Raw genomic sequence first — 20627 nt, 5'->3', positions numbered from 1 at the left:
GGGCGGGAAAGGGCGGCTGGCAGGTGGGGAGCGAGGAGTGGGTTCCTGGTAGGGGCCTGGCAGGAGTGGGTGGCGAATGGGGTTTAGGAAGGAGTGGGTTGAGGGTAAGAGAGCAAAGTAGTGGGAGGGGATAAGGGCAGGAAGGCGTGCTGGCAGGTAGTGGCCGTGAAGGGGCTGCTGGCTATTGGGCGGCCAGAAGCTGATGTTGGCGGAAGTGGGAAGGAGTGGCTGGCGGGTGGTGGGGAGAGAGGTGGCGGGGGAAGGAGGCGTCTCGGACTGACGCAACAAGATGGCGTCTGTCTGAGAAGGTGGCAAGTGTAGTTTCCCGCGCAAGGTCATGATGGGACTAACAAAACACCAGCAGGTCTTTCTGTACACTACATGCACATGTACACAACACGCGTGTGGCTGTACACTCGGCGGCTACTCAACACACCTGGTACACTACTGGTAGCACACTTCGGGGAGGGCTTGGCCAATCCTGGTTATCTTGACCACCACTAAGTCTTTGAGGAGGAACACAATACGATACACACTCGCACCACACAAGATACGCCGCCACACTGGCTGCAGACTGAGCGGCGTCCCTTTGGCTCAGTGTTTCCAGGCCGTTCGGTACTTGAGTGATACACAAAGGTCTACTTAATATACAGGGACTTGTTCAACCAACGAACACACTCATATCCAAAAAAAAATAAAAAATAAATAAATAAATACAAAAATAAAGTAAATAAAATAAAACAAATAAATAAAAAAAATAATTAGATTATACTAAATTTTTTTAATTACTATTGCTTCTACTCTTACTACTACTATTACTACTACTACTACTACTACTACTACTACTACTACTACTACTACTACTACTACTACTGTGTGTGTGTGTGTGTGTGTGTGTGTGTGATATTACTGATAGCAATCATAGTAACAATATAACAAGAAGAACTACTACTACTACTATTATTACTACTATTACTACTACTACTATTACTAATATAAATACTACCACTACTGCAGCTGTTTTTGGAATAATTCTTAAGGTATTAATATTAATATTCACATAGTAGTAGCTGCAGCAGTAGAGGTAGTAGTAGTAGTAGTAGTAGTAGTAGTAGTAGTAGTAGGGGTAGTAGTAGTAGTAGTAGTAGTAGTAGTAGTAGTAGTAGTAGTAGTAGTAGTAATGAGAAATCGTGAATACTACCTCTACCACTACTAGTACTACTACTACTACTACTACTACTACTACTACTACTACTACTATTACTACTAAACAGGCATGCTAATGAAGGTCGTGAACAGTTCCATCTGGTACAAACTTAGCTGTGATGTGGATCCCTGGTGGATCTCTGTCAAAGTGTCTTCTGAATTGTCTTTCCATTTCTTTGACATTTTCGTGCCTCCAGTAACACTTTATGACATGTTCTTTCTTCAAAGTTTAGTCTTACTTCTGCCATTATTATTTTGGCCAACTGCTTCTGAAAAAAATAAATAAATAAATAAAGCATTCAGTGAATTATAGCGAGTCAAACTGTGAGTATATTTTTGGATGACTCTCTCTCTCTCTCTCTCTCTCTCTCTCTCTCTCTCTCTGTTTATACAGATAGATACAGATAAATAGATGTACACAGGTACAGACTTATGCTTGTGGAGTATAAATGTAAGAGCATGAAGCACAGTGTGTCTCTCCCCACAGGCACCTCCCGCCTCGCGCCTTCCTTCCTCCCGTCTCCCGGAGTGTACACACCTGCACTCTTGAGGTAAGTACACTTACTCTTTTCTTTCCTGGTAATTGTTTTCACTGTGTTTTCTATTGCACACACTCAGAGAGTAGAAAATTACCCACTAACGAGGCAAGACTATATACCACAAAGACTGGACACAATCTGTCTATCTACCTGTCTGTCTGACTGTCTGTCTGTCTGTCTCTCTGTATGTCTTTTTTTTTATGTAGGAGTGACACTGGCCAAGGGCAACAAAAATCCAATAAAAAAAATATGCCCACTGAAATGCCAGTCCCGTAAAAGGGGCAAGGCAGTGGTCAAAAATTGATGAATAAGTGTCTTGAAACCTCCCTATTGAAGGAATTCAAGTCATAGGAAGGTGGAAATACAGAAGAAGTCAGGGAGTTGCAGAGTTTACCAGAGAAAGGGATGAATGATTGAGAATACTGGTTAACTCTTGTGTTAGAGAGGTGGACAGAATAGGGGTGAGAGAAAGAAAAAAGTCTTGTGCAGCGAGGCCACGGAAGGAGGGGAGGCATGCAGTTAGCAAGATTACAAGAGCAGTTCGCATGAAAATAGCGGTAAAAGACAGCTAGATATGCAACATTGCGGCGGTGAGAGAGAGGCTGGCAGTCAGTTAGAGGAGAGGAGTCGATGAGACGAAAAGCTTTTGATTCCACCCTGTCTAGAAGAGCAGTATGAGTGGAACCCCCCCAGACATGTGAAGCATACTCCATACATGGACGGATAAGTCCCTTGTACAGAGTTAGCAGCTGTGGGGGGGGGGGTGAGAAAAATTGACAGAGACGTCTCAAAACACCTAACTTGATAGAAGCTGTTTTAGCTAGAGATGAGATGTAAAGTTTCCAGTTCAGATTATAAGTAAAGGACAGACCGAGGATGTTCAATGTAGAAGAGGGGGACAGTTAAGTGTCATTGAAGAAGAGGGGATAGTTGTCTGGAAGGTTGTGTCGAGTTGATAGATGGAGGAGTTGAGCTTTTGAGGCATTGAACAATACCAAGTTTGCTCTGCCCCAATCAGAAATTTTAGAAAATCAGAAGTCAAGCGTTCTGTGGCTTCCCTGCGTGATATGTTAACCTCCTGAAGGGCTGGACGTCTATGAAAAGACGTGGAAAAGTGCAGGCTGGTATCATCAGCATAGGAGTGGAAAGGACAAGAAGTTTGGTTTAGAAGATCATTAATGAGTAATAAGAAGAGAGTGGGTGACAGGACAGAACCCTGAGGAACACCACTGTTAATAGATTTAGGAGAAGAACAGTGACCGTCTACCACAGCAACAATAGAACGGTCAGAAAGGAAACTTAAGATGAAGTTACAGAGAGAAGGATAGAAGCCGTAGGAAGGTAGTTTGGAAATCAAAGCTTTGTGCCAGACTCTATCAAAAGCTTTTGATATGTCCAAGGCAACAGCAAAAGTTTCACCAAAATCTCTAAAAGAGGATGACCAAGACTCAGTAAGGAAAGCCAGAAGATCACCAGTAGAGCGGCCTTGACGGAACCCATACTGGCGATCAGATAGAAGGTTGTGAAGTGATAGATGTTTAAGAATTTTCCTGTTGAGGATAGATTCAAAAACTTTAGATAGGCAGGAAATTAAAGCAATAGGACGGTAGTTTGAGGGATTAGAACGGTCACCCTTTTTAGGAACAGGTTGAATGTAGGCAAACTTGCAACAAGAAGGAAAGGTAGATGTTGACAGACAGAGCTGAAAGAGTTTGACTAAGCAAGGTGCAAGCACGAAGGCACAGTTTCAGAGAACAATAGGAGGAACCCCATCAGGTCCATAAGCCTTCCGAGGGTTTAGGCCAGCAAGGGCATGGAAAACATCATTGCGAAGAATTTTAATACGTGGCATGAAGTAGTCAGAGGATGGAGGAGAGGGAGGAACAAGCCCAGAATCGTCCAAGGTAGAGTTTTTAGCAAAGGTCTGAGCAAAGAGTTCAGCTTTAGAAATAGATGTGATAGCAGTGGTGCCATCTGGTTGAAATAGAGGAGGGAAAGAAGAAGAAGCAAAGTTATTGGAGATATTTTTGGCTAGATGCCAGAAGTCACGAGGGGAGTTAGATCTTGAAAGGTTTTGACATCCAAATCTGTCCGCCTGTCTATATCCTCACCGGAACAGAGGGCGGAGCTTCAGGTTCCGGAAGCTCTCTGTAGAATTGATTTTTGGGTTTTGTCGAGTTGATTACCGTTTGAGAAATGGGTGGGTTTTGGAGCCTTTTGTGTGAAACATCTATATACTTAATAGGAAGGCAAATATTGAACATGTCATGTACTTTATCGAGGAGTCTTTTCAAGCTTGATTCCACATCCTGTGAAACGAGGGGAGACCACTCCACTGTGTACTGGTGGGCATCTTTTCCGCCAAAGAAATCATTGCGAAAAAAGCATACGGTCCACGCACGCACGCACACACGCACGCACGCGCGCGCGCGCACACACACACACACACACACACACACACACACACACACACACACACACACACACACGTTTAAATGTCTCTCAAACAGCTGGCATTTTAAAAAGAATTGTGGGTAATGTAACAACTGAAACAGTGAGTGACACGCAGTGTACTTCTCGCTGCCCACATCTCATGCACTGCCTTCCTACATGGGCATCTACATGGCCGTCTTTTTAACCAAAGCAACAGGACGGCAAAATAAAATTCTTCGCTGTACATTTTCCGTAAAGAGGTTTGAGTCTGCATCCAAAGCTTTCTCAGCCTTCAGTATTTGCAGGTTTCCCTTCATTCATAAGTACTTCACATTATTATTAATACATCAAAATCTTGGACATAATGCAATATTCAAATTGGCAGAAAATGTTTCTCACACGAGAAGTAACAACGTTAACCTTATTTGTGCGTTACTGACAACAATATTATTCACAGTGTGAGAAGTTGGACCAAAACTGTTGTGAACAGTTTGCCTCTTGATAGACAAAGTTCTTCTTACAACTGATAAAAGGTTCAAACAAACAACAGGTTAAAAATTAACCACTTCATCAACAAAAGCTGTGATTTTGATGCTATTTATTGCAATCATCGCATTTGTTGTTGTTATCATTATTACTTTTATTATTATTATTATTATTATTATTATTATTATTATTATTATTATTATTATTATTAAATTGATGTTATTGCTGTTGTTGTTGTTGTTGTTGTTTATTGTTATTGTTATTGCTCTAGTTACCAGTATTAGTTATTAATTATGTTTATTAATGCTATAGTTACTATTATTTCTGTTACTAATAATATTGTAATTGGTATTTTTATTGTTGTTGTTGTTGTTGCTGTTGTTGTTGTTGTTGTTGTTGTTGTTATCACTATCCTTGTTGTTATTGTTATTACCATCATTATTGTATTATTATTTAAGTTAGTGTGAGACACTTGTATTAGTGTTTATCTTTTCTGTAGCGGCGAGGTACTGTCGCTGTACAGTACAGTTCATTATGTTGTTGTACATTATAATTTGTTTGCACTCCTGCCCTCTGCTCTACTGTACAATACACTGTCAGAGAGCCTCGGCTCACGTGACTGTGTATTGTATGTACACCTTAAAATACTTTGTATTGTGCTCACCAATGCAGGTTTGCTTACCTGCTTATTTACTTAATTACTTACTTACTTACTTACTTACTTACTTGCACACACACACACACACACACACACACACACACACACACACCGTCAAGTCTTGCCTCGTGTTGTCTTGTCAAATGCTTGTCTTGTCCTGCTATGCTCCTCACTCGGGAAATTTCTTTGCAGGCTGCTGGCGAGAGGAACTGTCGTCCCAAGCCCTCCACCATGGCCGCCGCTCCAACAGTACATGTCCATCGCATTAAGCTTATCTGTCTCATGGAGAACGCAGGCAAGGACGTCTTGACCTTTGTGTTGAAGCGCGGCGCGCTGAACGCCCCCGCCACGCCGCCGGGCCAGTCCCTCACTGACTACCTTGATAACCTCCCTCAAGGCTCGACAGCCAACTATGGCAGGATGAATAACAAACAAAAGAAAGCAGCACTGAGCAACACCGACCGCCGCCAAGCACAACGCTTCCCTCTATGGGACAACTTTGATGTAAGTTTATTGCACAAAACAATAAAGCTGACGTGCCAAGGCGTGGCGAGAGATGGCGATCCCGAATGGCGGAACCAGAACACCCTGGAAGGATTGGTAACGAAAATCAAGGATGAGCGGAATGAACTCTTTCATGAAGTGAAAGATTTCAGCGAGGCAGAGTACCAGCACAAAGTCAACGAGTTAGAACACCTCTTTATCCGAGTCCTCGCCGCAGCCAAGGCCAAATACTGCATTCCTGACGCAGAGGTGACACCCGTGCAGGACAACGCCCGGCAGGTCACTGATACCTTCAGAAATATGGGATTAGAGGAAGCAATTTTAAGATATAAATTAAGTAACATGTGTCAATTATTCATAAGCATGAGTCAGACCCACCTCAAAGCATTCTATGATCGCGTGCAAACCTTTGATCCTCTGTCCTTCCTTACCAACTCACCAAAACACCTACATCACATCCAGGACATTTTCTGCAAGATGTCCCTCGTGGAAGGAAGAGGACACCTCCAACAGAGGCGAGACATCGACACTTGCGACGTGCTGACGGTGACGCGCCGCGCGGGACAGAATCCACAGCCGTCCACATCCTCATCGGCCACGCCGCCCACGCACGACGCCAAGCCACAGCTCATCCTGATCAGGGGCGTGGCAGGAAGCGGCAAAACGACCCTGCTCACCTTCCTTGTCTCAGAGTGGCTTCAAGAGCCCTGCGCCTGCACCATCAAACACCTGGACGAGTACGACATCGTGGTGCGTGTCTTGTGCCGCGATGATGAAGGCCCATCTCTCCAGAACTTCCTCAAAGTGATCCTCCCAAACCACTTTGCTGTGATGGACGAACACCTCATCCCCCTCCTACAACAATGCAAGGTTCTCTTCCTGATTGACGGCCTGGACGAACTGTCGCCAGGCACTCCATCACACAGCCTTGTGAAGGACATCATCAACATATCGAAATACTCGCCAGACTTCACACTCGTCTGCACATCGCGGCCCGAAACAGTGCAAGACTTCTTGGCCAAAGTACCTGATGGTTATGAGGTGTGGGACATGGAGATGAGAAGTGTTAGCCATGAACAAAGAATTCATTTTGTCATGAAGCATTACAACAGCTTCCCAGACAAGGGGGTCAAAGACCCTGAGAGGCTTGAGTACCTCATGAAACACATTGGCTGGAAGGATTACCTCGGCCTGCCCTTGAACCTGCATTTTATTGCATGGTTGTTTTATTTCAATGTAGACAACATCAAGATCACCACCACCCAGACCAGCCTGTACGTCACCATACGAGACTGGTGCATACAAAAACTGCAGGCCAGACTCACAGGTCATCCACAAGACATAAAGACCCGCGAGGTGCTCATTTCTATGGTTCTACAAGATATATACGACACATCATTGCAAGCTCTTCTTCAAGACCGACTCACTCTGTCAAAACAGGAAGAGCAGAAGCTGATCTGTTGCTGCTTTGGAAAAGGATTACCCAGCAAGGAAGTCATCCCAGCGTTTTTCAGTCTTCAAGACACCAGTGACAGGCTGGGGCATCATCAGAAGTATGCAGCCCCACACAAGAGCCTACAGGAATTCTACGGTGCATCAGCAATCGTCCACAAGCTGGTGGAGGACTCACACTCAGCAAACATACGACGCATGCTTCACGACCCGCCGCCAGAACAGCTCCGGAACTTGAGGAACCTGCTGCTGCACGTGGCAGGTCTCCTCTGCCACCCTAACACACCACTTTGTGCTGCAGCCATACAAGTAAGTTGACTATTTATCCTCTTTTCCTCATATTTGATCCTTCCATAGCTGTCTCAGGGGAACCTGCACCACTGTCAACCTCAATTTTGATCCTTACTAGTCATTAGCAAAAAAAAAAAAAATACAAGAAATTATTGTAGTGACTACACGCACAGGAGGTGAAGGTGGTGGTAGTGGTGGTGGTGGTGGTGGTGGTGAAGGTGGTGGTGGTAGTGGTGGTGGTGGTGGTGGTGGTGGTGGTGATACTAATCCTAGTAACTCTACACACACAGGAGGTGGTGGTGGTGGTGGTGGTGGTGGTGGTACTAATCCTAGTAACTCTACACACATAGGAGGTGGTGATGGTGGTGGTGGTGGTGGATGTGGTACTAATCCTAGTAACTCTACACACTCAGGAGGTGGTGGTGGTGGTGGTGGTGGTGGTGGCGGTGGTACTAATCCTAGTAACTCTACACACACAGGTGGTGGTGGTGGTGGTGGTGGTGGTGGTACTAATCCTAGTAACTCTACACACACGGGAGGTGGTGTTGGTGTTGGTGGTGGTGGTGGTACTAATCCTGGTAACTCTACACACACAGGAGGTGGTGGACTTGCTGGCGGAGACTGGTGTGGAAAGGTGTGATGATTGGCTGTCCATGCTGGAGGACACTGAGGTGAACAGGACTGCCTTGGATTGTGTTGTCAGACACATTACAAGTGATAAGAGGGAGATGGTAATAATAACAGACAGCACCATCACCAGTGCCAGGGCCCTCCTCCCCCTCATCCCCTCCAAGGTGGTACGGATACAGCTAAGCAGGAAGGAATCAGACGTGCAGGGGCTCATCTTTGAACACCACAAATACATTGATCTGTCCCTGCACCACCAATACAGGCATCCAGACCAAGCCACTCTCTGTGACTCCTTGCTGCGTGCCATGCCCAGGTGGGTCTGTCTGTGTGTGTGTTTAGTTAGTTAGTACCTGCACACACACACACACACACACACACACACACACACACACACACACCGTTATCATTATCACAGTCATTCTTTTCACAAGTATTATCATAATTACTACAATTAACATTGTCATGACCATCACTGCCACCATCACAACAGTCATTAATGCATTATTGTTGTCACCATCAACAAAACTGAAGTAAAGCCTAACCATTCACTAACAACTACAACTGTGGTGAAATAACCCTCTGGAATGTTTGTTACCTTTGTCTGTAGCACAGAATGTGACCGTGACTGTCAGGACGGTGAAGATGATGATAGTGATGACGATAGTGATGATGATGGTGGTGGTGGTGGTGGTGGTGGTGGTGGCGGTGATTATGATGGTGGGGGTGGTGGTAATAGTGAACATGATGGTGACGGTGATGGTAGTGGTGATGATTAGGCTTAGGATAACATGCACTCAGAATGAGGTAAATCTGCATGCAAACATGCACCTGAAAAAGGTAAAATAAGCACTGAAACAAGCACTCATTTCCTAACAAAGGTATGATTAATAATAATAGGCTAATACTTTTAGCTTAGTGGAATTGATAATAACATGAGTTTTCTGCAGTGATTTACCACAAAGACTTACTTTTTTGTAAAAGTCGTGGCTGACATGAAAAGAAAAGAGGCAGACAAGTTTTTGGTGTACAAAGTAGTAATACACCTCCTTACACCGCATTAACCGAGTGTAGGACTGCCGCTTATCAAGTGTGTAGCCTGATCCTGTTCAAAACATGACTTTCAATTACTCATTATGACACTTACAAGAAATTATAATTGAAAATACTATTACATATAGAATACTCTTCATAAACACCTAACAACTCAGAAATATGCCGCACTAGGGAAAAAAGTTACAAATATGCACTTTGTTTAAATGTGGTCAAAACATCCATTTGCTTGTGCACACATGCAAGGGTATAACTGTCCTAAGGCTGGTGATGATGGTGAACGTGTTAGTGATGGTGATGGTGATGGTGGTGCTGAGGGTGACGGTGGTGGTGGTGACGGTGCTGGTGGTGGTGGTGGTGGTGGTGGTGATGATGATAAAGGTGGTGATGGAGACGATGACAAGGCAAAGAGTAAGAGGAAGCGGGAGGAATACAAAGGAATACAAAGGAAAGCCAAACAGCAACAGACCTTTTGGTCCTTGCAAGGCTGTTTGGTAACTACTTCTAATTAGCTACAGGGAAGAGAGACAGGACAGCATAGCAGAAGGCTCCTCCCCACCCACCACTCCCTCCAGCTTGCGCTGGCATGGAAATAGTTGGGAAAAGTATCATGCAGTATGGAAAAACTGACATGGAAATTTTCATAGGAAAGGATGAAAGAAAGTTCTACTATTCACCCTACGGTGAACTCTATACGCCTATCTGAAAGTTAATACAAGTTATATTAAAACTGGTGTCTGTAGAATAAGAGTTTATTTATAAATTTAGTAATTATTCGAACAAGAAGAGAGCTTGTTGGGGATTTGCTTTTAAATATTTGTCTATTTTATTTTTGAATGATTCAATAGTATTGCTGTTCACAATTTCTGCAGGAAGTTTATTCCATATATTTACTATACGATTAAAGAAAAAATGTTTTGGCTTGTGGGATTTAAAACGTTTGGATATAATCTTGAGTCCATTATTTCTTGTTAGGTTAGAATGATCAATGGTAAAATATTTATGTGCATCAATGTTACTATATCCTTTGAAAATTTTTAACACTCCAATTAGGTCTCCTCTTATCCTGCGCTTTGTTAAACTAAATAGGTTTAGTTCTTCCAGTCGTTCTTCATACGGCTTATTGCGCAATCTTGGAATCATCTTTGTGACTCTGCGCTGTATCTTTTCTAGTTTTTCAATGTCTTTTTTTGTAGTATGGGGACCAGAACTGTACACAGTATTCTAGATGAGGGCGCACCAGTGAGTTATATAAGGCAAGTAAAACCTTTTCTGATTTAAATTCAAAGGTTCTTCCAATGAACCCTACTAATTTATTTGCCGTCTTTACTGTTTCTGTACAGTGTTGATTCGGCTTTAGGTCGTTTGACACAACGACACCAAGATCTTTTTCTTTATCAACACTTGACAGTGGCATGTTATTCATTACATATCTCGCCTGAACATTGTTGCTTCCGATATGTAGAACTTTGCACTTTTCTATATTAAATCTCATCTGCCATTTTTCTGCCCAGCTTGTTAGTTTATTGAGGTCACACTGCAGTTCCTGCCATTGTGACAGACGTTACTCTACTTGTTATTTTGGTGTCGTGTGCAAATATACTTATTTTGCAGTTTATCCCTTCATCAATATCATTTATGTACATTATAAAGAGTACTGGTCCTAATACAGAGCCTTGAGGAACGCCGCTATTTACCTTATGCCACTCTGACTCTTTTCCATTAATCACAACACGCTGTTTTCTGTCAGAGAGCCAGTCTCTCAGCCGTTTCAGGGTGTTTCCAGCAATGCCGTGAGCTTTTACTTTACTGATGAGTCTCCTATGGGGAACAGTGTCGAAAGCTTTCTAGAAATCAAGGTAGATAATATCAAGTTGTGCACACAGAAGAAAATAGGAGAAATAGGAGGAGGAGGAGGAGGAGGAGGAGGAGGAGGAGGAGGAGGAGGAGGAGGAGGAGGAGAAAAAGGAGGAGGAGGAGGAAAAGGAGGAGGAAGAAGAGAAAGAGGAGGTGAAAAAAGGGGAGGAGAAGGAATAAGAGGATGAATATAAAGAACTGTAAGAGTAGAAAAAAAAAAAAAGAGAAGGAGAATGAGGAGGAGGAGGAGGAGGAAGAATATAAATAAAGGAATATAAAGGAATATAAAGGAAGGCCAAACAGCAACTGTTTGGTAACTACTTCTAACTAGCTACAGGAAAGAGAGACAGGACAGCATAGCAGAAGGCTCCTCCCCACCCACCACTCCCTCCAGCTTGCGCTGGCATGGAAATAGTTGGGAAAAGTACCATGCAGTTTGGAAAAACCGACGTGGAAATTTTCATAGGAAAGGATGAAAGGAAGTTCTACTATTCACCCTACGGTGAACTCTATACGCCTATCTGAAAGTTAATACAAGTTATATTAAAATTGGTGTCTGTAGAATAAGAGTTTATTAGTGAATTTAGTAATTATTCGGACAAGAAGAGAGCTTGTTGGGGATTTGCTTTTAAATATTTGTCTATTTTATTTTTGAATGATTCATTAGTATTGCTGTTCACAATTTCTGCAGGAAGTTTATTCCATATATTTACTATACGATTAAAGAAAAAATGTTTTGCCTCGTGGGATTTAAAACGTTTGGGTATAATTTTTAATCCATTATTTCTTGTTAGGTAAGGATGATCAATGGTAAAATATTTATGTGCATCAATGTTACTATATTCTCTGAAAATTTTGAACACTTCAATTAGGTCTCCTCTTATCCTGCACTTTGTTAAACTAAATAGGAGGAGGAGGAATACAAAGGAATACAAAGGAAAGAACAGACAGCAACAGCCCCACTGGGCCTAACGAGGCTGTCTGTGTGTCTATTCTACCACTACCACTACAGATTCTAAGAGTTAGAGGATGGAGGACACTAGAGATCAAGGAAGGAAAAACAGAAGAGTATAGGGAGGAGGAAAGGCTAAGATGTGATAGGAAAGGATGAAAGAGAAATTATACTATTCACTACAGTAACTGAAAAAAAAAAAAACACGATTTTATGTAGGCGCAAAGTACGTTATATGAGGGGTTGCTGAGAGGTGATTGTCCAACCTTTGTTTAAAAGTTTCTATTGTATTACTATAGACAATATGTGCTGGGAGAGAGTTCCAGACATTTACAATTCTATTGAAGAAATAATACTTAGCCTCGTCTGATTTGAAACGCTTACCTATAATCTTGTAACCATTATTTCGAGTGGTGTTGGAACTGTCAATGATGAGATAGTTGTTTACATTTACGTTATCAAAGCCCCGACACATCTTAAACAGTTAAATTAAGTCACCTCGCATTCGCCGTTTCTCTAAACTGAACAAGTTGAGTTCCCTCAAGCGCTCCTCATAAGGCTTGTTCCGCAGTCGTGGGATCAACTTGATAACTCTTCTTTGGACTCTCTCCAGCTTGTCTATATCTTTCCTGTAATGGGGTGATCAGAACTGGACGCAGTACTCAAGTAGAGGTCGGACAAGTGTATTAAACAATGTGAGAATTACCCCTTCTGATTTGAATTCGAAAGTCCTACCAATAAACCCAACCAATTTATTTGCTGTTTTAACTACTTCCGAGCAGTGTTTACTTGACTTGAGGTCTGAGGTAATTATAACTCCTAAGTCCTTTTCCTCATTAACCTTGAGAAGCTCGGTACCGTTCATTAAGTAATCAGCGTGATCGTTATTATTACCAATGTGCAACACTTTACATTTATATACATTGAAGCTCATCTGCCACTTGTCTGACCAAGTGGCTAAGTGGTCGAGATCAGATTGTAATTTTCTTTTATCCTCTGACGTGACTACTTTATTCATTATTTTTGTATCATCAGCGAACTTAGATACTTTACAGGTGAGGCCCTCATCGATATCATTAACGTAAATAAGGAAAAGGACAGGGCCGAGCACAGATCCCTGTGGTACGAGTACACCACTTAAAACCTCTCGTCAGTTTGAAAATTTACCATTTAAAACAACGCGCTGTTTTCTCTCAGACAGCCAGTCTTCAAGCCAATTGAGAAGTTTTCCATTTATACCATGTGACTTTAATTTACCTAGTAGCCGCTTATGGGGAACTTTGTCAAAAGCTTTTTGAAAATCTAGATACACTATATCTACTGCCTTTGTTTCGTCGTACATGGTGAAAACATCATAAAAGAAATCAAGCAGATTAGTTAAACAAGAACGTCTGTTTCGGAAGCCATGCTGTGAGTCATTGATTAAATCATTTTCCTCTAGAAAGTTCACTAAATTATTGCGAATTACTGTTTCCATTAGTTTACATACTACAGATGTAAGGCTGATAGGTCTGTAGTTACTTGGAAGTGAATTATCGCCTTTCTTTTCTATAGGGGTAACGTTAGCTAACTTCCAATCCTTGGGAACCTTACCGCAGTTAAATGATTTGGTAAAAAGCAATGAAAGGGACTTACAAATTTGGAATTTAGTTTCTTTCAAGACACGTGGTGCAATACCATCTGGGCCGGTGGCTTTGTCAGTTTTCATCTTATCAATTACTTTGATTATTTCGTTTTCATGAAAAACGCAGACACTTAAGGGTGTTATGTTGTGAAGCATAAGGAGTTGTTCGGGGATTGTATGAGTATTTTTCTCTGTAAAAATTGAAGCAAAATAATCATTTAGTTGTGTCCGCGATCTGAGTTTCTCAAAATTACCGTTATCTAGTGTAATTTGATTAATGTGAGATGTAATGACTTTTTTATTTCGAACATAACTGTAAAATTCTTTGGGATTGGATTTTGCAATGCTTGGAATATACATTTCTAGATTTTTCTTACTCTGTCTAATGAGCTTTTTTGATTTGCGTCGGAGTCTATCATATTCTAGTTTATCGGCCTCATTCTGAGAGGACAAATATTTATGGTAGGCACGATTTTTCTGCAGGAGTTGTGACTCAATGTTGTTTGTCCACCATTTAGGTTTATATCTCTTGCATGGACGTCTTTTGCGCATAGGGAACATTCTAGTAAATTATTATACAAGTCGTGACCAGAATGAGAGTTAAGTGGATTTCCCCATGAGTTAACAGGTAGATTGAAGTCTCCACAGATGACTGTGTCAAAATTGTTACTTATTTCAATAATTTGATCTTGTAAATTCTCATCAGAGGAAACATTCTGAACCAGAGGCCTATAAATAAGACCTATAGCAGTTTTCTTAGAACGTACTCTTAAATGCAAGAAGACTAAATCTATATTGGTAATCTTTTCGGTTTTTAGTATGTTTGGCTGAAGACTGGCTTTCACATACAGCAATACACCGCCACCTATCCTGTCTTTTCTTTCACTGCTGAACATTTCATAACCTGGCAAGTTGTATTCTGCAAGAAAGTCTCTGTTTGCAGAGTTCAGCCAAGATTCAGTACTACCAATAATGTGGTAGTTTTCTACAGCTGCCAGGGTTTCTAAATCTGAAAATTTATTTCTAAGGCTGCGTGCGTTGATTAGGCAAGCTTTTATAGTGTTGCACATGGAGGTTGGGTTGCGCGAAGAGGCTACTAAGAGCCTGGGGCTACACGATCTTGCTGTTCGTTTTTTGGTCTGAAAATAGAAACTTTATTACTAAGGAGTCTACCAAGTCGTGCTGCTCCAATTCCATTTAGGTGTAAACCATCCGGCTGAAATAGAGAAGGTTTATTGTAAAAGTTGTCCCAAAGATTAACGAAGTCTACACCTTCCTCTGCGCAAAGAGAACGGAGACGGCTGTTAGTGCTGAAGGCTCTGTTATAGAAGACAGCCGGTGCACTGGTCCGGGGGAGGATACCTGAAACAATAATGTTATTGGATTTAGTTTTAAAGCGCTGTATCATCCTCTTGAACTTTTCCATGAGCTCTTCAGACCTAGTGTTTTCAACATCATTTGTACCTGCGTGAATAATAAAGAGGGTATTATTATTAGATCCGCAGGCTGCCTCGTCACATGCTGCCGTGATGTCTTCTAAGCGTCCACCAGGCATGCATAGACGCTTACGTGTCCTACGAGCCCTGCCACAGAACTCAGAGAGCTGACCTCTGACTATTGAGTCTCCGACCAGTCTCGTCTCTTGTGCATCTTCCTCCTCTTCAGCTAGGATCTGGTACCTGTTGTGTGTTGAGATGGGCAAAAATTTCTTAACATTAGTGGTGGTGGCACGATTCTTGACTAATATGAATGGTGGCTCTGCAGGCACAGCATGTGGGCGGGCAGGAGCCCCTGGAGTGGAGGAGGCAGGTCTGTCAGGGATGGCAGGAACAACATCTGTGGAGGTGCAACCTGTATTAGAGACAACGAACTCTTTTAGTGTTTCAAGCTGTTGCACGACGTCCTCATACTGCTTGCACTTCTCCTCGTATTTCTCGCTGAGTCTCTCTATCTTGCTCTGGAGGTGACACAACCTGCAGGCAAAAATTTTTTTTTTTTTTTTTATGTAGGAAGGACACTGGCCAAGGGCAACAAAAATCTAATAAAAAAAAAAATGCCCACTGAAATGCCAGTCCCATAAAAGGGTCAAAGCAGTGGTCAAAAATTGGTGGATAAGTGTCTTGAAACCTCCCTCTTGAAGGAATTCAAGTCGTAGGAAGGTGGAAATACAGAAGCAGGCAGGGAGTTCCAGAGTTTACCAGAGAAAGGGATGAATGATTGAGAATACTGGTTAACTCTTGCGTTAGAGAGGTGGACAGAATAGGGGTGAGAGAAAGAAGAAAGTCTTGTGCACCGAGGCCGCGGAAGGAGGGGAGGCATGCAGTTAGCAAGATCAGAAGAGCAGTTAGCATGAAAATAGCGGTAGAAGACAGCTAGATATGCAACATTGCGGCGGTGAGAGAGAGGCTGAAGACAGTCAGTTAGAGGAGAGGAGTTGATGAGACGAAAAGCTTTTGATTCCACCCCGTCTAGAAGAGCAGTATGAGTGGAACCCCCCCAGACATGTGAAGCATACTCCATACATGGACGGATAAGGCCCTTGTACAGAGTTAGCAGCTGGGGGGGTGAGAAAAACTGGCGGAGACGTCTCAGAACACCTAACTTCATAGAAGCTGTTTTAGCTAGAGATGAGATGTGAAGTTTCCAATTCAGATTATAAGTAAAGGACAGACCGAGGATGTTCAGTGTAGAAGAGGGGGACAGTTGAGTGTCATTGAAGAAGAGGGAATAGTTGTCTGGAAGGTTGTGTCGAGTTGATAGATGGAGGAATTGAGTTTTTGAGGCATTGAACAATACCAAGTTTCCTCCGCCCCAATCAGAAATTTTAGAAAGATCAGAAGTCAGGCGTTCTGTGGCTTCCCTGCGTGATATGTTTACCTCCTGAAGGGTTGGACGTCTATGAAAAGACGTGGAAAAGTGCAGGGTGGTATCATCAGCGTAGGAGTGGATAGGACAAGAAGTTTGGTTTAGAAGATCATTAATGAATAATAAGAAGAGAGTGGGTGACAGGACAGAACCCTGAGGAACACCACTGTTAATAGATTTAGGAGAAGAACAGTGACCGTCTACCACAGCAGCAATAGAACGGTCAGAAAGGAAACTTGAGATGAAGTTACAGAGAGAAGGATAGAAACCGTAGGAGGGTAGTTTGGAAATCAAAGCTTTGTGCCAGACTCTATCAAAAGCTTTTGATATGTCCAAGGCAACAGCAAAAGTTTCACCAAAATCTCTAAAAGAGGATGACCAAGACTCAGTAAGGAAAGCCAGAAGATCACCAGTAGAGTGGCCTTGACGGAACCCATACTGGCGATCAGATAGAAGGTTGTGAAGTGATAGATGTTTAAGAATCTTCCTGTTGAGGATAAATTCAAAAACTTTAGATAGGCAGAAAATTAAAGCAATAGGACGGTAGTTTGAGGGATTAGAACGGTCACCCTTTTTAGGAACAGGTTGAATGTAGGCAAACTTCCAGCAAGAAGGAAAGGTAGATGTTGACAGACAGAGTTGAAACAGTTTGACTAGGCAAGGTGCAAGCACGGAGGCACAGTTTCGGAGAACAATAGGAGGGACCCCATCAGGTCCATAAGCCTTCCGAGGGTTTAGGCCAGCGAGGGCATGGAAAACATCATTGTGAAGAATTTTAATAGGTGGCATGAAGTAGTCAGAGGGTGGAGGAGAGGGAGGAACAAGGCCGGAATCGTCCAAGGTAGAGTTTTTAGCAAAGGTCTGAGCAAAGAGTTCAGCTTTAGAAATAGATGTGATAGCAGTGGTGCCATCTGGTTGAAATATAAGAGGGAAAGAGGAAGAAGCAAAGTTATTGGAGATATTTTTGGCTAGATGCCAGAAATCACGAGGGGAGTTTTTTGACATTTTCTGTTAATGAAGGAGTTTTTGGCTAGTTGGAGAACATACTTGGAATGGTTCCGGGCAGAAATATAAAGTGCATGAGATTCTGGTGATGGAAGGCTTAAGTACCTTTTGTGGGCTACCTCTCTATCATGTATAGCACGAGAACAAGCTGTGTTAAACCAAGGTTTAGAAGGTTTAGGACGAGAAAAAGAGTGAGGAATGTACGCCTCCATGCCAGACACTATCACCTCTGTTATGCGCTCAGCACACAAAGATGGGTCTCTGACACGGAAGCAGTAGTCATTCCAAGGAAAATCAGCAAAATACCTCCTCAGGTCCCCCCAACTAGCAGAGGCAAAACGCCAGAGGCACCTTCGCTTAGGGGGATCCTGAGGAGGGATTGGAGTAATAGGACAAGATAAAGATATGAGATTGTGATCGGAGGAGCCCAACGGAGAAGAAAGGGTGACAGCATAAGCAGAAGGATTAGAGGTGAGGAAAAGGTCAAGAATGTTGGGCGTATCTCCAAGACGGTCAGGAATACGAGTAGGGTGTTGCACCAATTGCTCTAGGTCATGGAGGATAGCAAAGTTGTAGGCTAGTTCACCAGGATGGTCTGTGAAGGGAGAGGAAAGCCAAAGCTGGTGGTGAACATTGAAGTCTCCAAGAATGGAGATCTCTGCAAAAGGGTAGAGGGTCAGAATGTGCTCCACTTTGGAAGTTAAGTAGTCAAAGAATTTCTTATAGTCAGAGGAGTTAGGTGAGAGGTATACAGCACAGATAAATTTAGTATGAGAGTGACTCTGTAGTCGTAGCCAGATGGTGGAAAACTCGGAAGATTCAAGAGCGTGGGCACGAGAGCAGGTTAAGTCATTGCGCACATAAACGCAGCATCCAGCTTTGGATCGAAAATGAGGATAGAGAAAGTAGGAAGGAACAGAAAAGGGGCTACTGTCAGTTGCCTCAGACACCTGAGTTTCAGTGAGGAAAAGAAGATGAGGTTTAGAAGAGGAAAGGTGGGGTTCTACAGATTGAAAATTAGATCTTAGACCGCGAATGTTGCAGAAGTTAATGAAGAAAAAGTTGAGGGGGGTGTCAAGACACTTAGGGTCGTCGACAGAAAGGCAGTCCGACCTGGGGACATTTATGGTCCCCTCCCCAGATGGGGACTCCGAGGCTGGTGTAGGAGTCGCCATGATGATTTTAAAATTTTTGAGTGAAGGGTGTGTGTGTTATTAGGTGTTTGTAGTTTTATGTGGAGGAAGAGAGTTGTCTTTAGAGGGCAGGCTGTGACTGCCCCCTTGTGTTGTGAGACACAAAGGGAAACGTTCAGTGAGGTCACAGCTGGGTTTAATGATAAGTTCACAGCACCCCCTGAACAGTGCATTAGACCTCACTGGGAGTAATTATCGTTTCGGCAGGTGTCTACTGCCTTTTCCTACTAAATTGAGGGGTAAACTTGCCACGACAGGCTTCGCATTGTCTGAGAAGAGAAGGCATGACTGATTAATCAGAGCACTTTCGAAATTTCATAAAGGATGTGACCATAAATTGAGCAAATGAAAAGTTTATGCATGGAAATCAGATACTGCTGTGTTGGATGCTTCCAAGACAGGGAGTCAGCTCCCACAGGGTCTTGAAAATGCCATAAAGACCAATCGCTTGCCTAGAGTCTCGGACACGAGTGAGACTTTCACAACCCGGCGCTTGCAGCTATTGTCCTCACAGTTCTGTCCCATAGAGTGGGGCCGGCGTAGTCACTCTAGGCAAAGCAGGCAAGATGGGGGAATGGAACAAGCACCCAACCTCACCTTCAGCCACGTCTGACACACCTCTGCGACCCTTGCGAGGCCTGGCCGGTGGCACCTGTCGCCAGGTGTTCTCCATCGACTCTAGAGACTATCAGACGCACTTCCAGAGAGACCAAGAAACTGAAATATTCCTTGTATAGTATGAGAGAAGGATGGAAAAGTGATGAGAACCAGTCATTATGAAGGATAGAGATGAAAGGACCGCCATTAGCAAGGGAGAGGCAGGTGACTCGCATCAACAACTGGTTCCCAGGGAGGCTAAATTAGTGTAGAGATCGCCACACTTCTCTAAACCGCAGCCCCCAGCTAACTAAAGCTAACTAAGGCATGGTCCAGCTAACTAGGACCTTGGAACTCCAGCCATTGTCCCGTCAAGCGATCCTCTGCCTGCAGTCCAAGACACCACTGCTGCTGCCCAGGTGGCTTCACCGTAACCCTGGCCCGGGGGACTTACCAGGTTAACACCTTGTCTAAGGGTGGCCTGAGACTATGCACGGCAGGGTGGTCAATTTCCCTGAGGTGAGCTATGATCACCCGCATACAGGGAAATCACCCGCATACCCGGAGGTATGGAGGAGGAGGAGGAGGAAGAGGAGGAGGAGGAGGAGGAGGAGGAGGAGGAGGAGGAGGAGGAGGAGGAAGAGGAAGAAGATAAAAGAGAAAGAAGAAGAAAAAAAGGAAGAAGAGATATAGGAGGACGAGGAGGAGGTCTAGGAGAAAGACGAGAAAAGGAGGACGAAAAGAAGGATGAGAAGGAGAATGAGGAAAGACGAGGAGGAGGAAGAATAGGAAGAGGGAGAAGAGGAAGAAGAGAACGAGGAGGAAGGGGAGAAGGTAGGAGAAGAAAGAAGAAACAGGAAGAGGGAAAAGAGGAGGAAGAGAACGAGGAGGAGGAGGAGGAGAAGGAGGAGGAGAAAGAGGTGGAAGAGGAGGGAAAAGATGAGGAAGAAGAAGAGTAGGAGGAGGAGGAGGAGGAGGAGGAGGTGGTGGTGGTGGTGATGCGAAAAGAGGAGAAAAAAGAAAGAAGAGAACGGGGAGGACGAGGAGGAAGAGAGGGTGGTGAGAAAAGAGGAGGAAAAAGAAGAAGAGAACGAAGAGGTGGAGGAAGAGGAGGAGGAGGAAGAGGAGGAGGAGGAGGAGGAGGAGGAGGAGGAGGAGGAGGAGGAGGAGGAGGAGGAGGAGGAGGAGGAGGAGGAGGAGGAGAAGTAGAAGGAGGAGCAAGAGGAGGAAGAACAGGAGGAATATGAGGTAGGAAAAAGAGGAGAAAAGGAAGAAGAGAACTAGG

At 43.5% G+C, this 20627-nt stretch overlaps 1 protein-coding gene across 3 annotated transcripts in view; it reads left to right on the top strand.

Annotated features, from left to right (window-relative positions):
- The window catches only part of LOC135098698 (uncharacterized), a 68791-nt gene that overhangs the window by 35838 nt on the left and 12326 nt on the right, over positions 1–20627 (top strand). For 2 of the 3 annotated variants that reach the window (XM_064001089.1, XM_064001091.1), the window contains 3 exons: positions 1694–1757; positions 5515–7587; positions 8166–8512. In XM_064001089.1, the coding sequence (XP_063857159.1) occupies positions 5554–7587; positions 8166–8512 (2381 nt within the window). In that variant the 5' untranslated portion in view covers positions 1694–1757; positions 5515–5553. Of the gene's footprint in view, positions 1–1693; positions 1758–5514; positions 7588–8165; positions 8513–10445; positions 11102–20627 lie in introns of those variants that run through there. The other variant, XM_064001092.1, reaches the window with a different exon arrangement.

The sequence above is a fragment of the Scylla paramamosain genome, unplaced genomic scaffold, assembly GCF_035594125.1.
Source record: "Scylla paramamosain isolate STU-SP2022 unplaced genomic scaffold, ASM3559412v1 Contig75, whole genome shotgun sequence".
In the NCBI taxonomy this organism is placed as follows: Eukaryota; Metazoa; Arthropoda; class Malacostraca; order Decapoda; family Portunidae; genus Scylla; species Scylla paramamosain.
The sequence above is the reverse complement of the archived record's forward strand: the minus strand, read 5'-3'. Positions and strand labels throughout refer to the sequence as shown.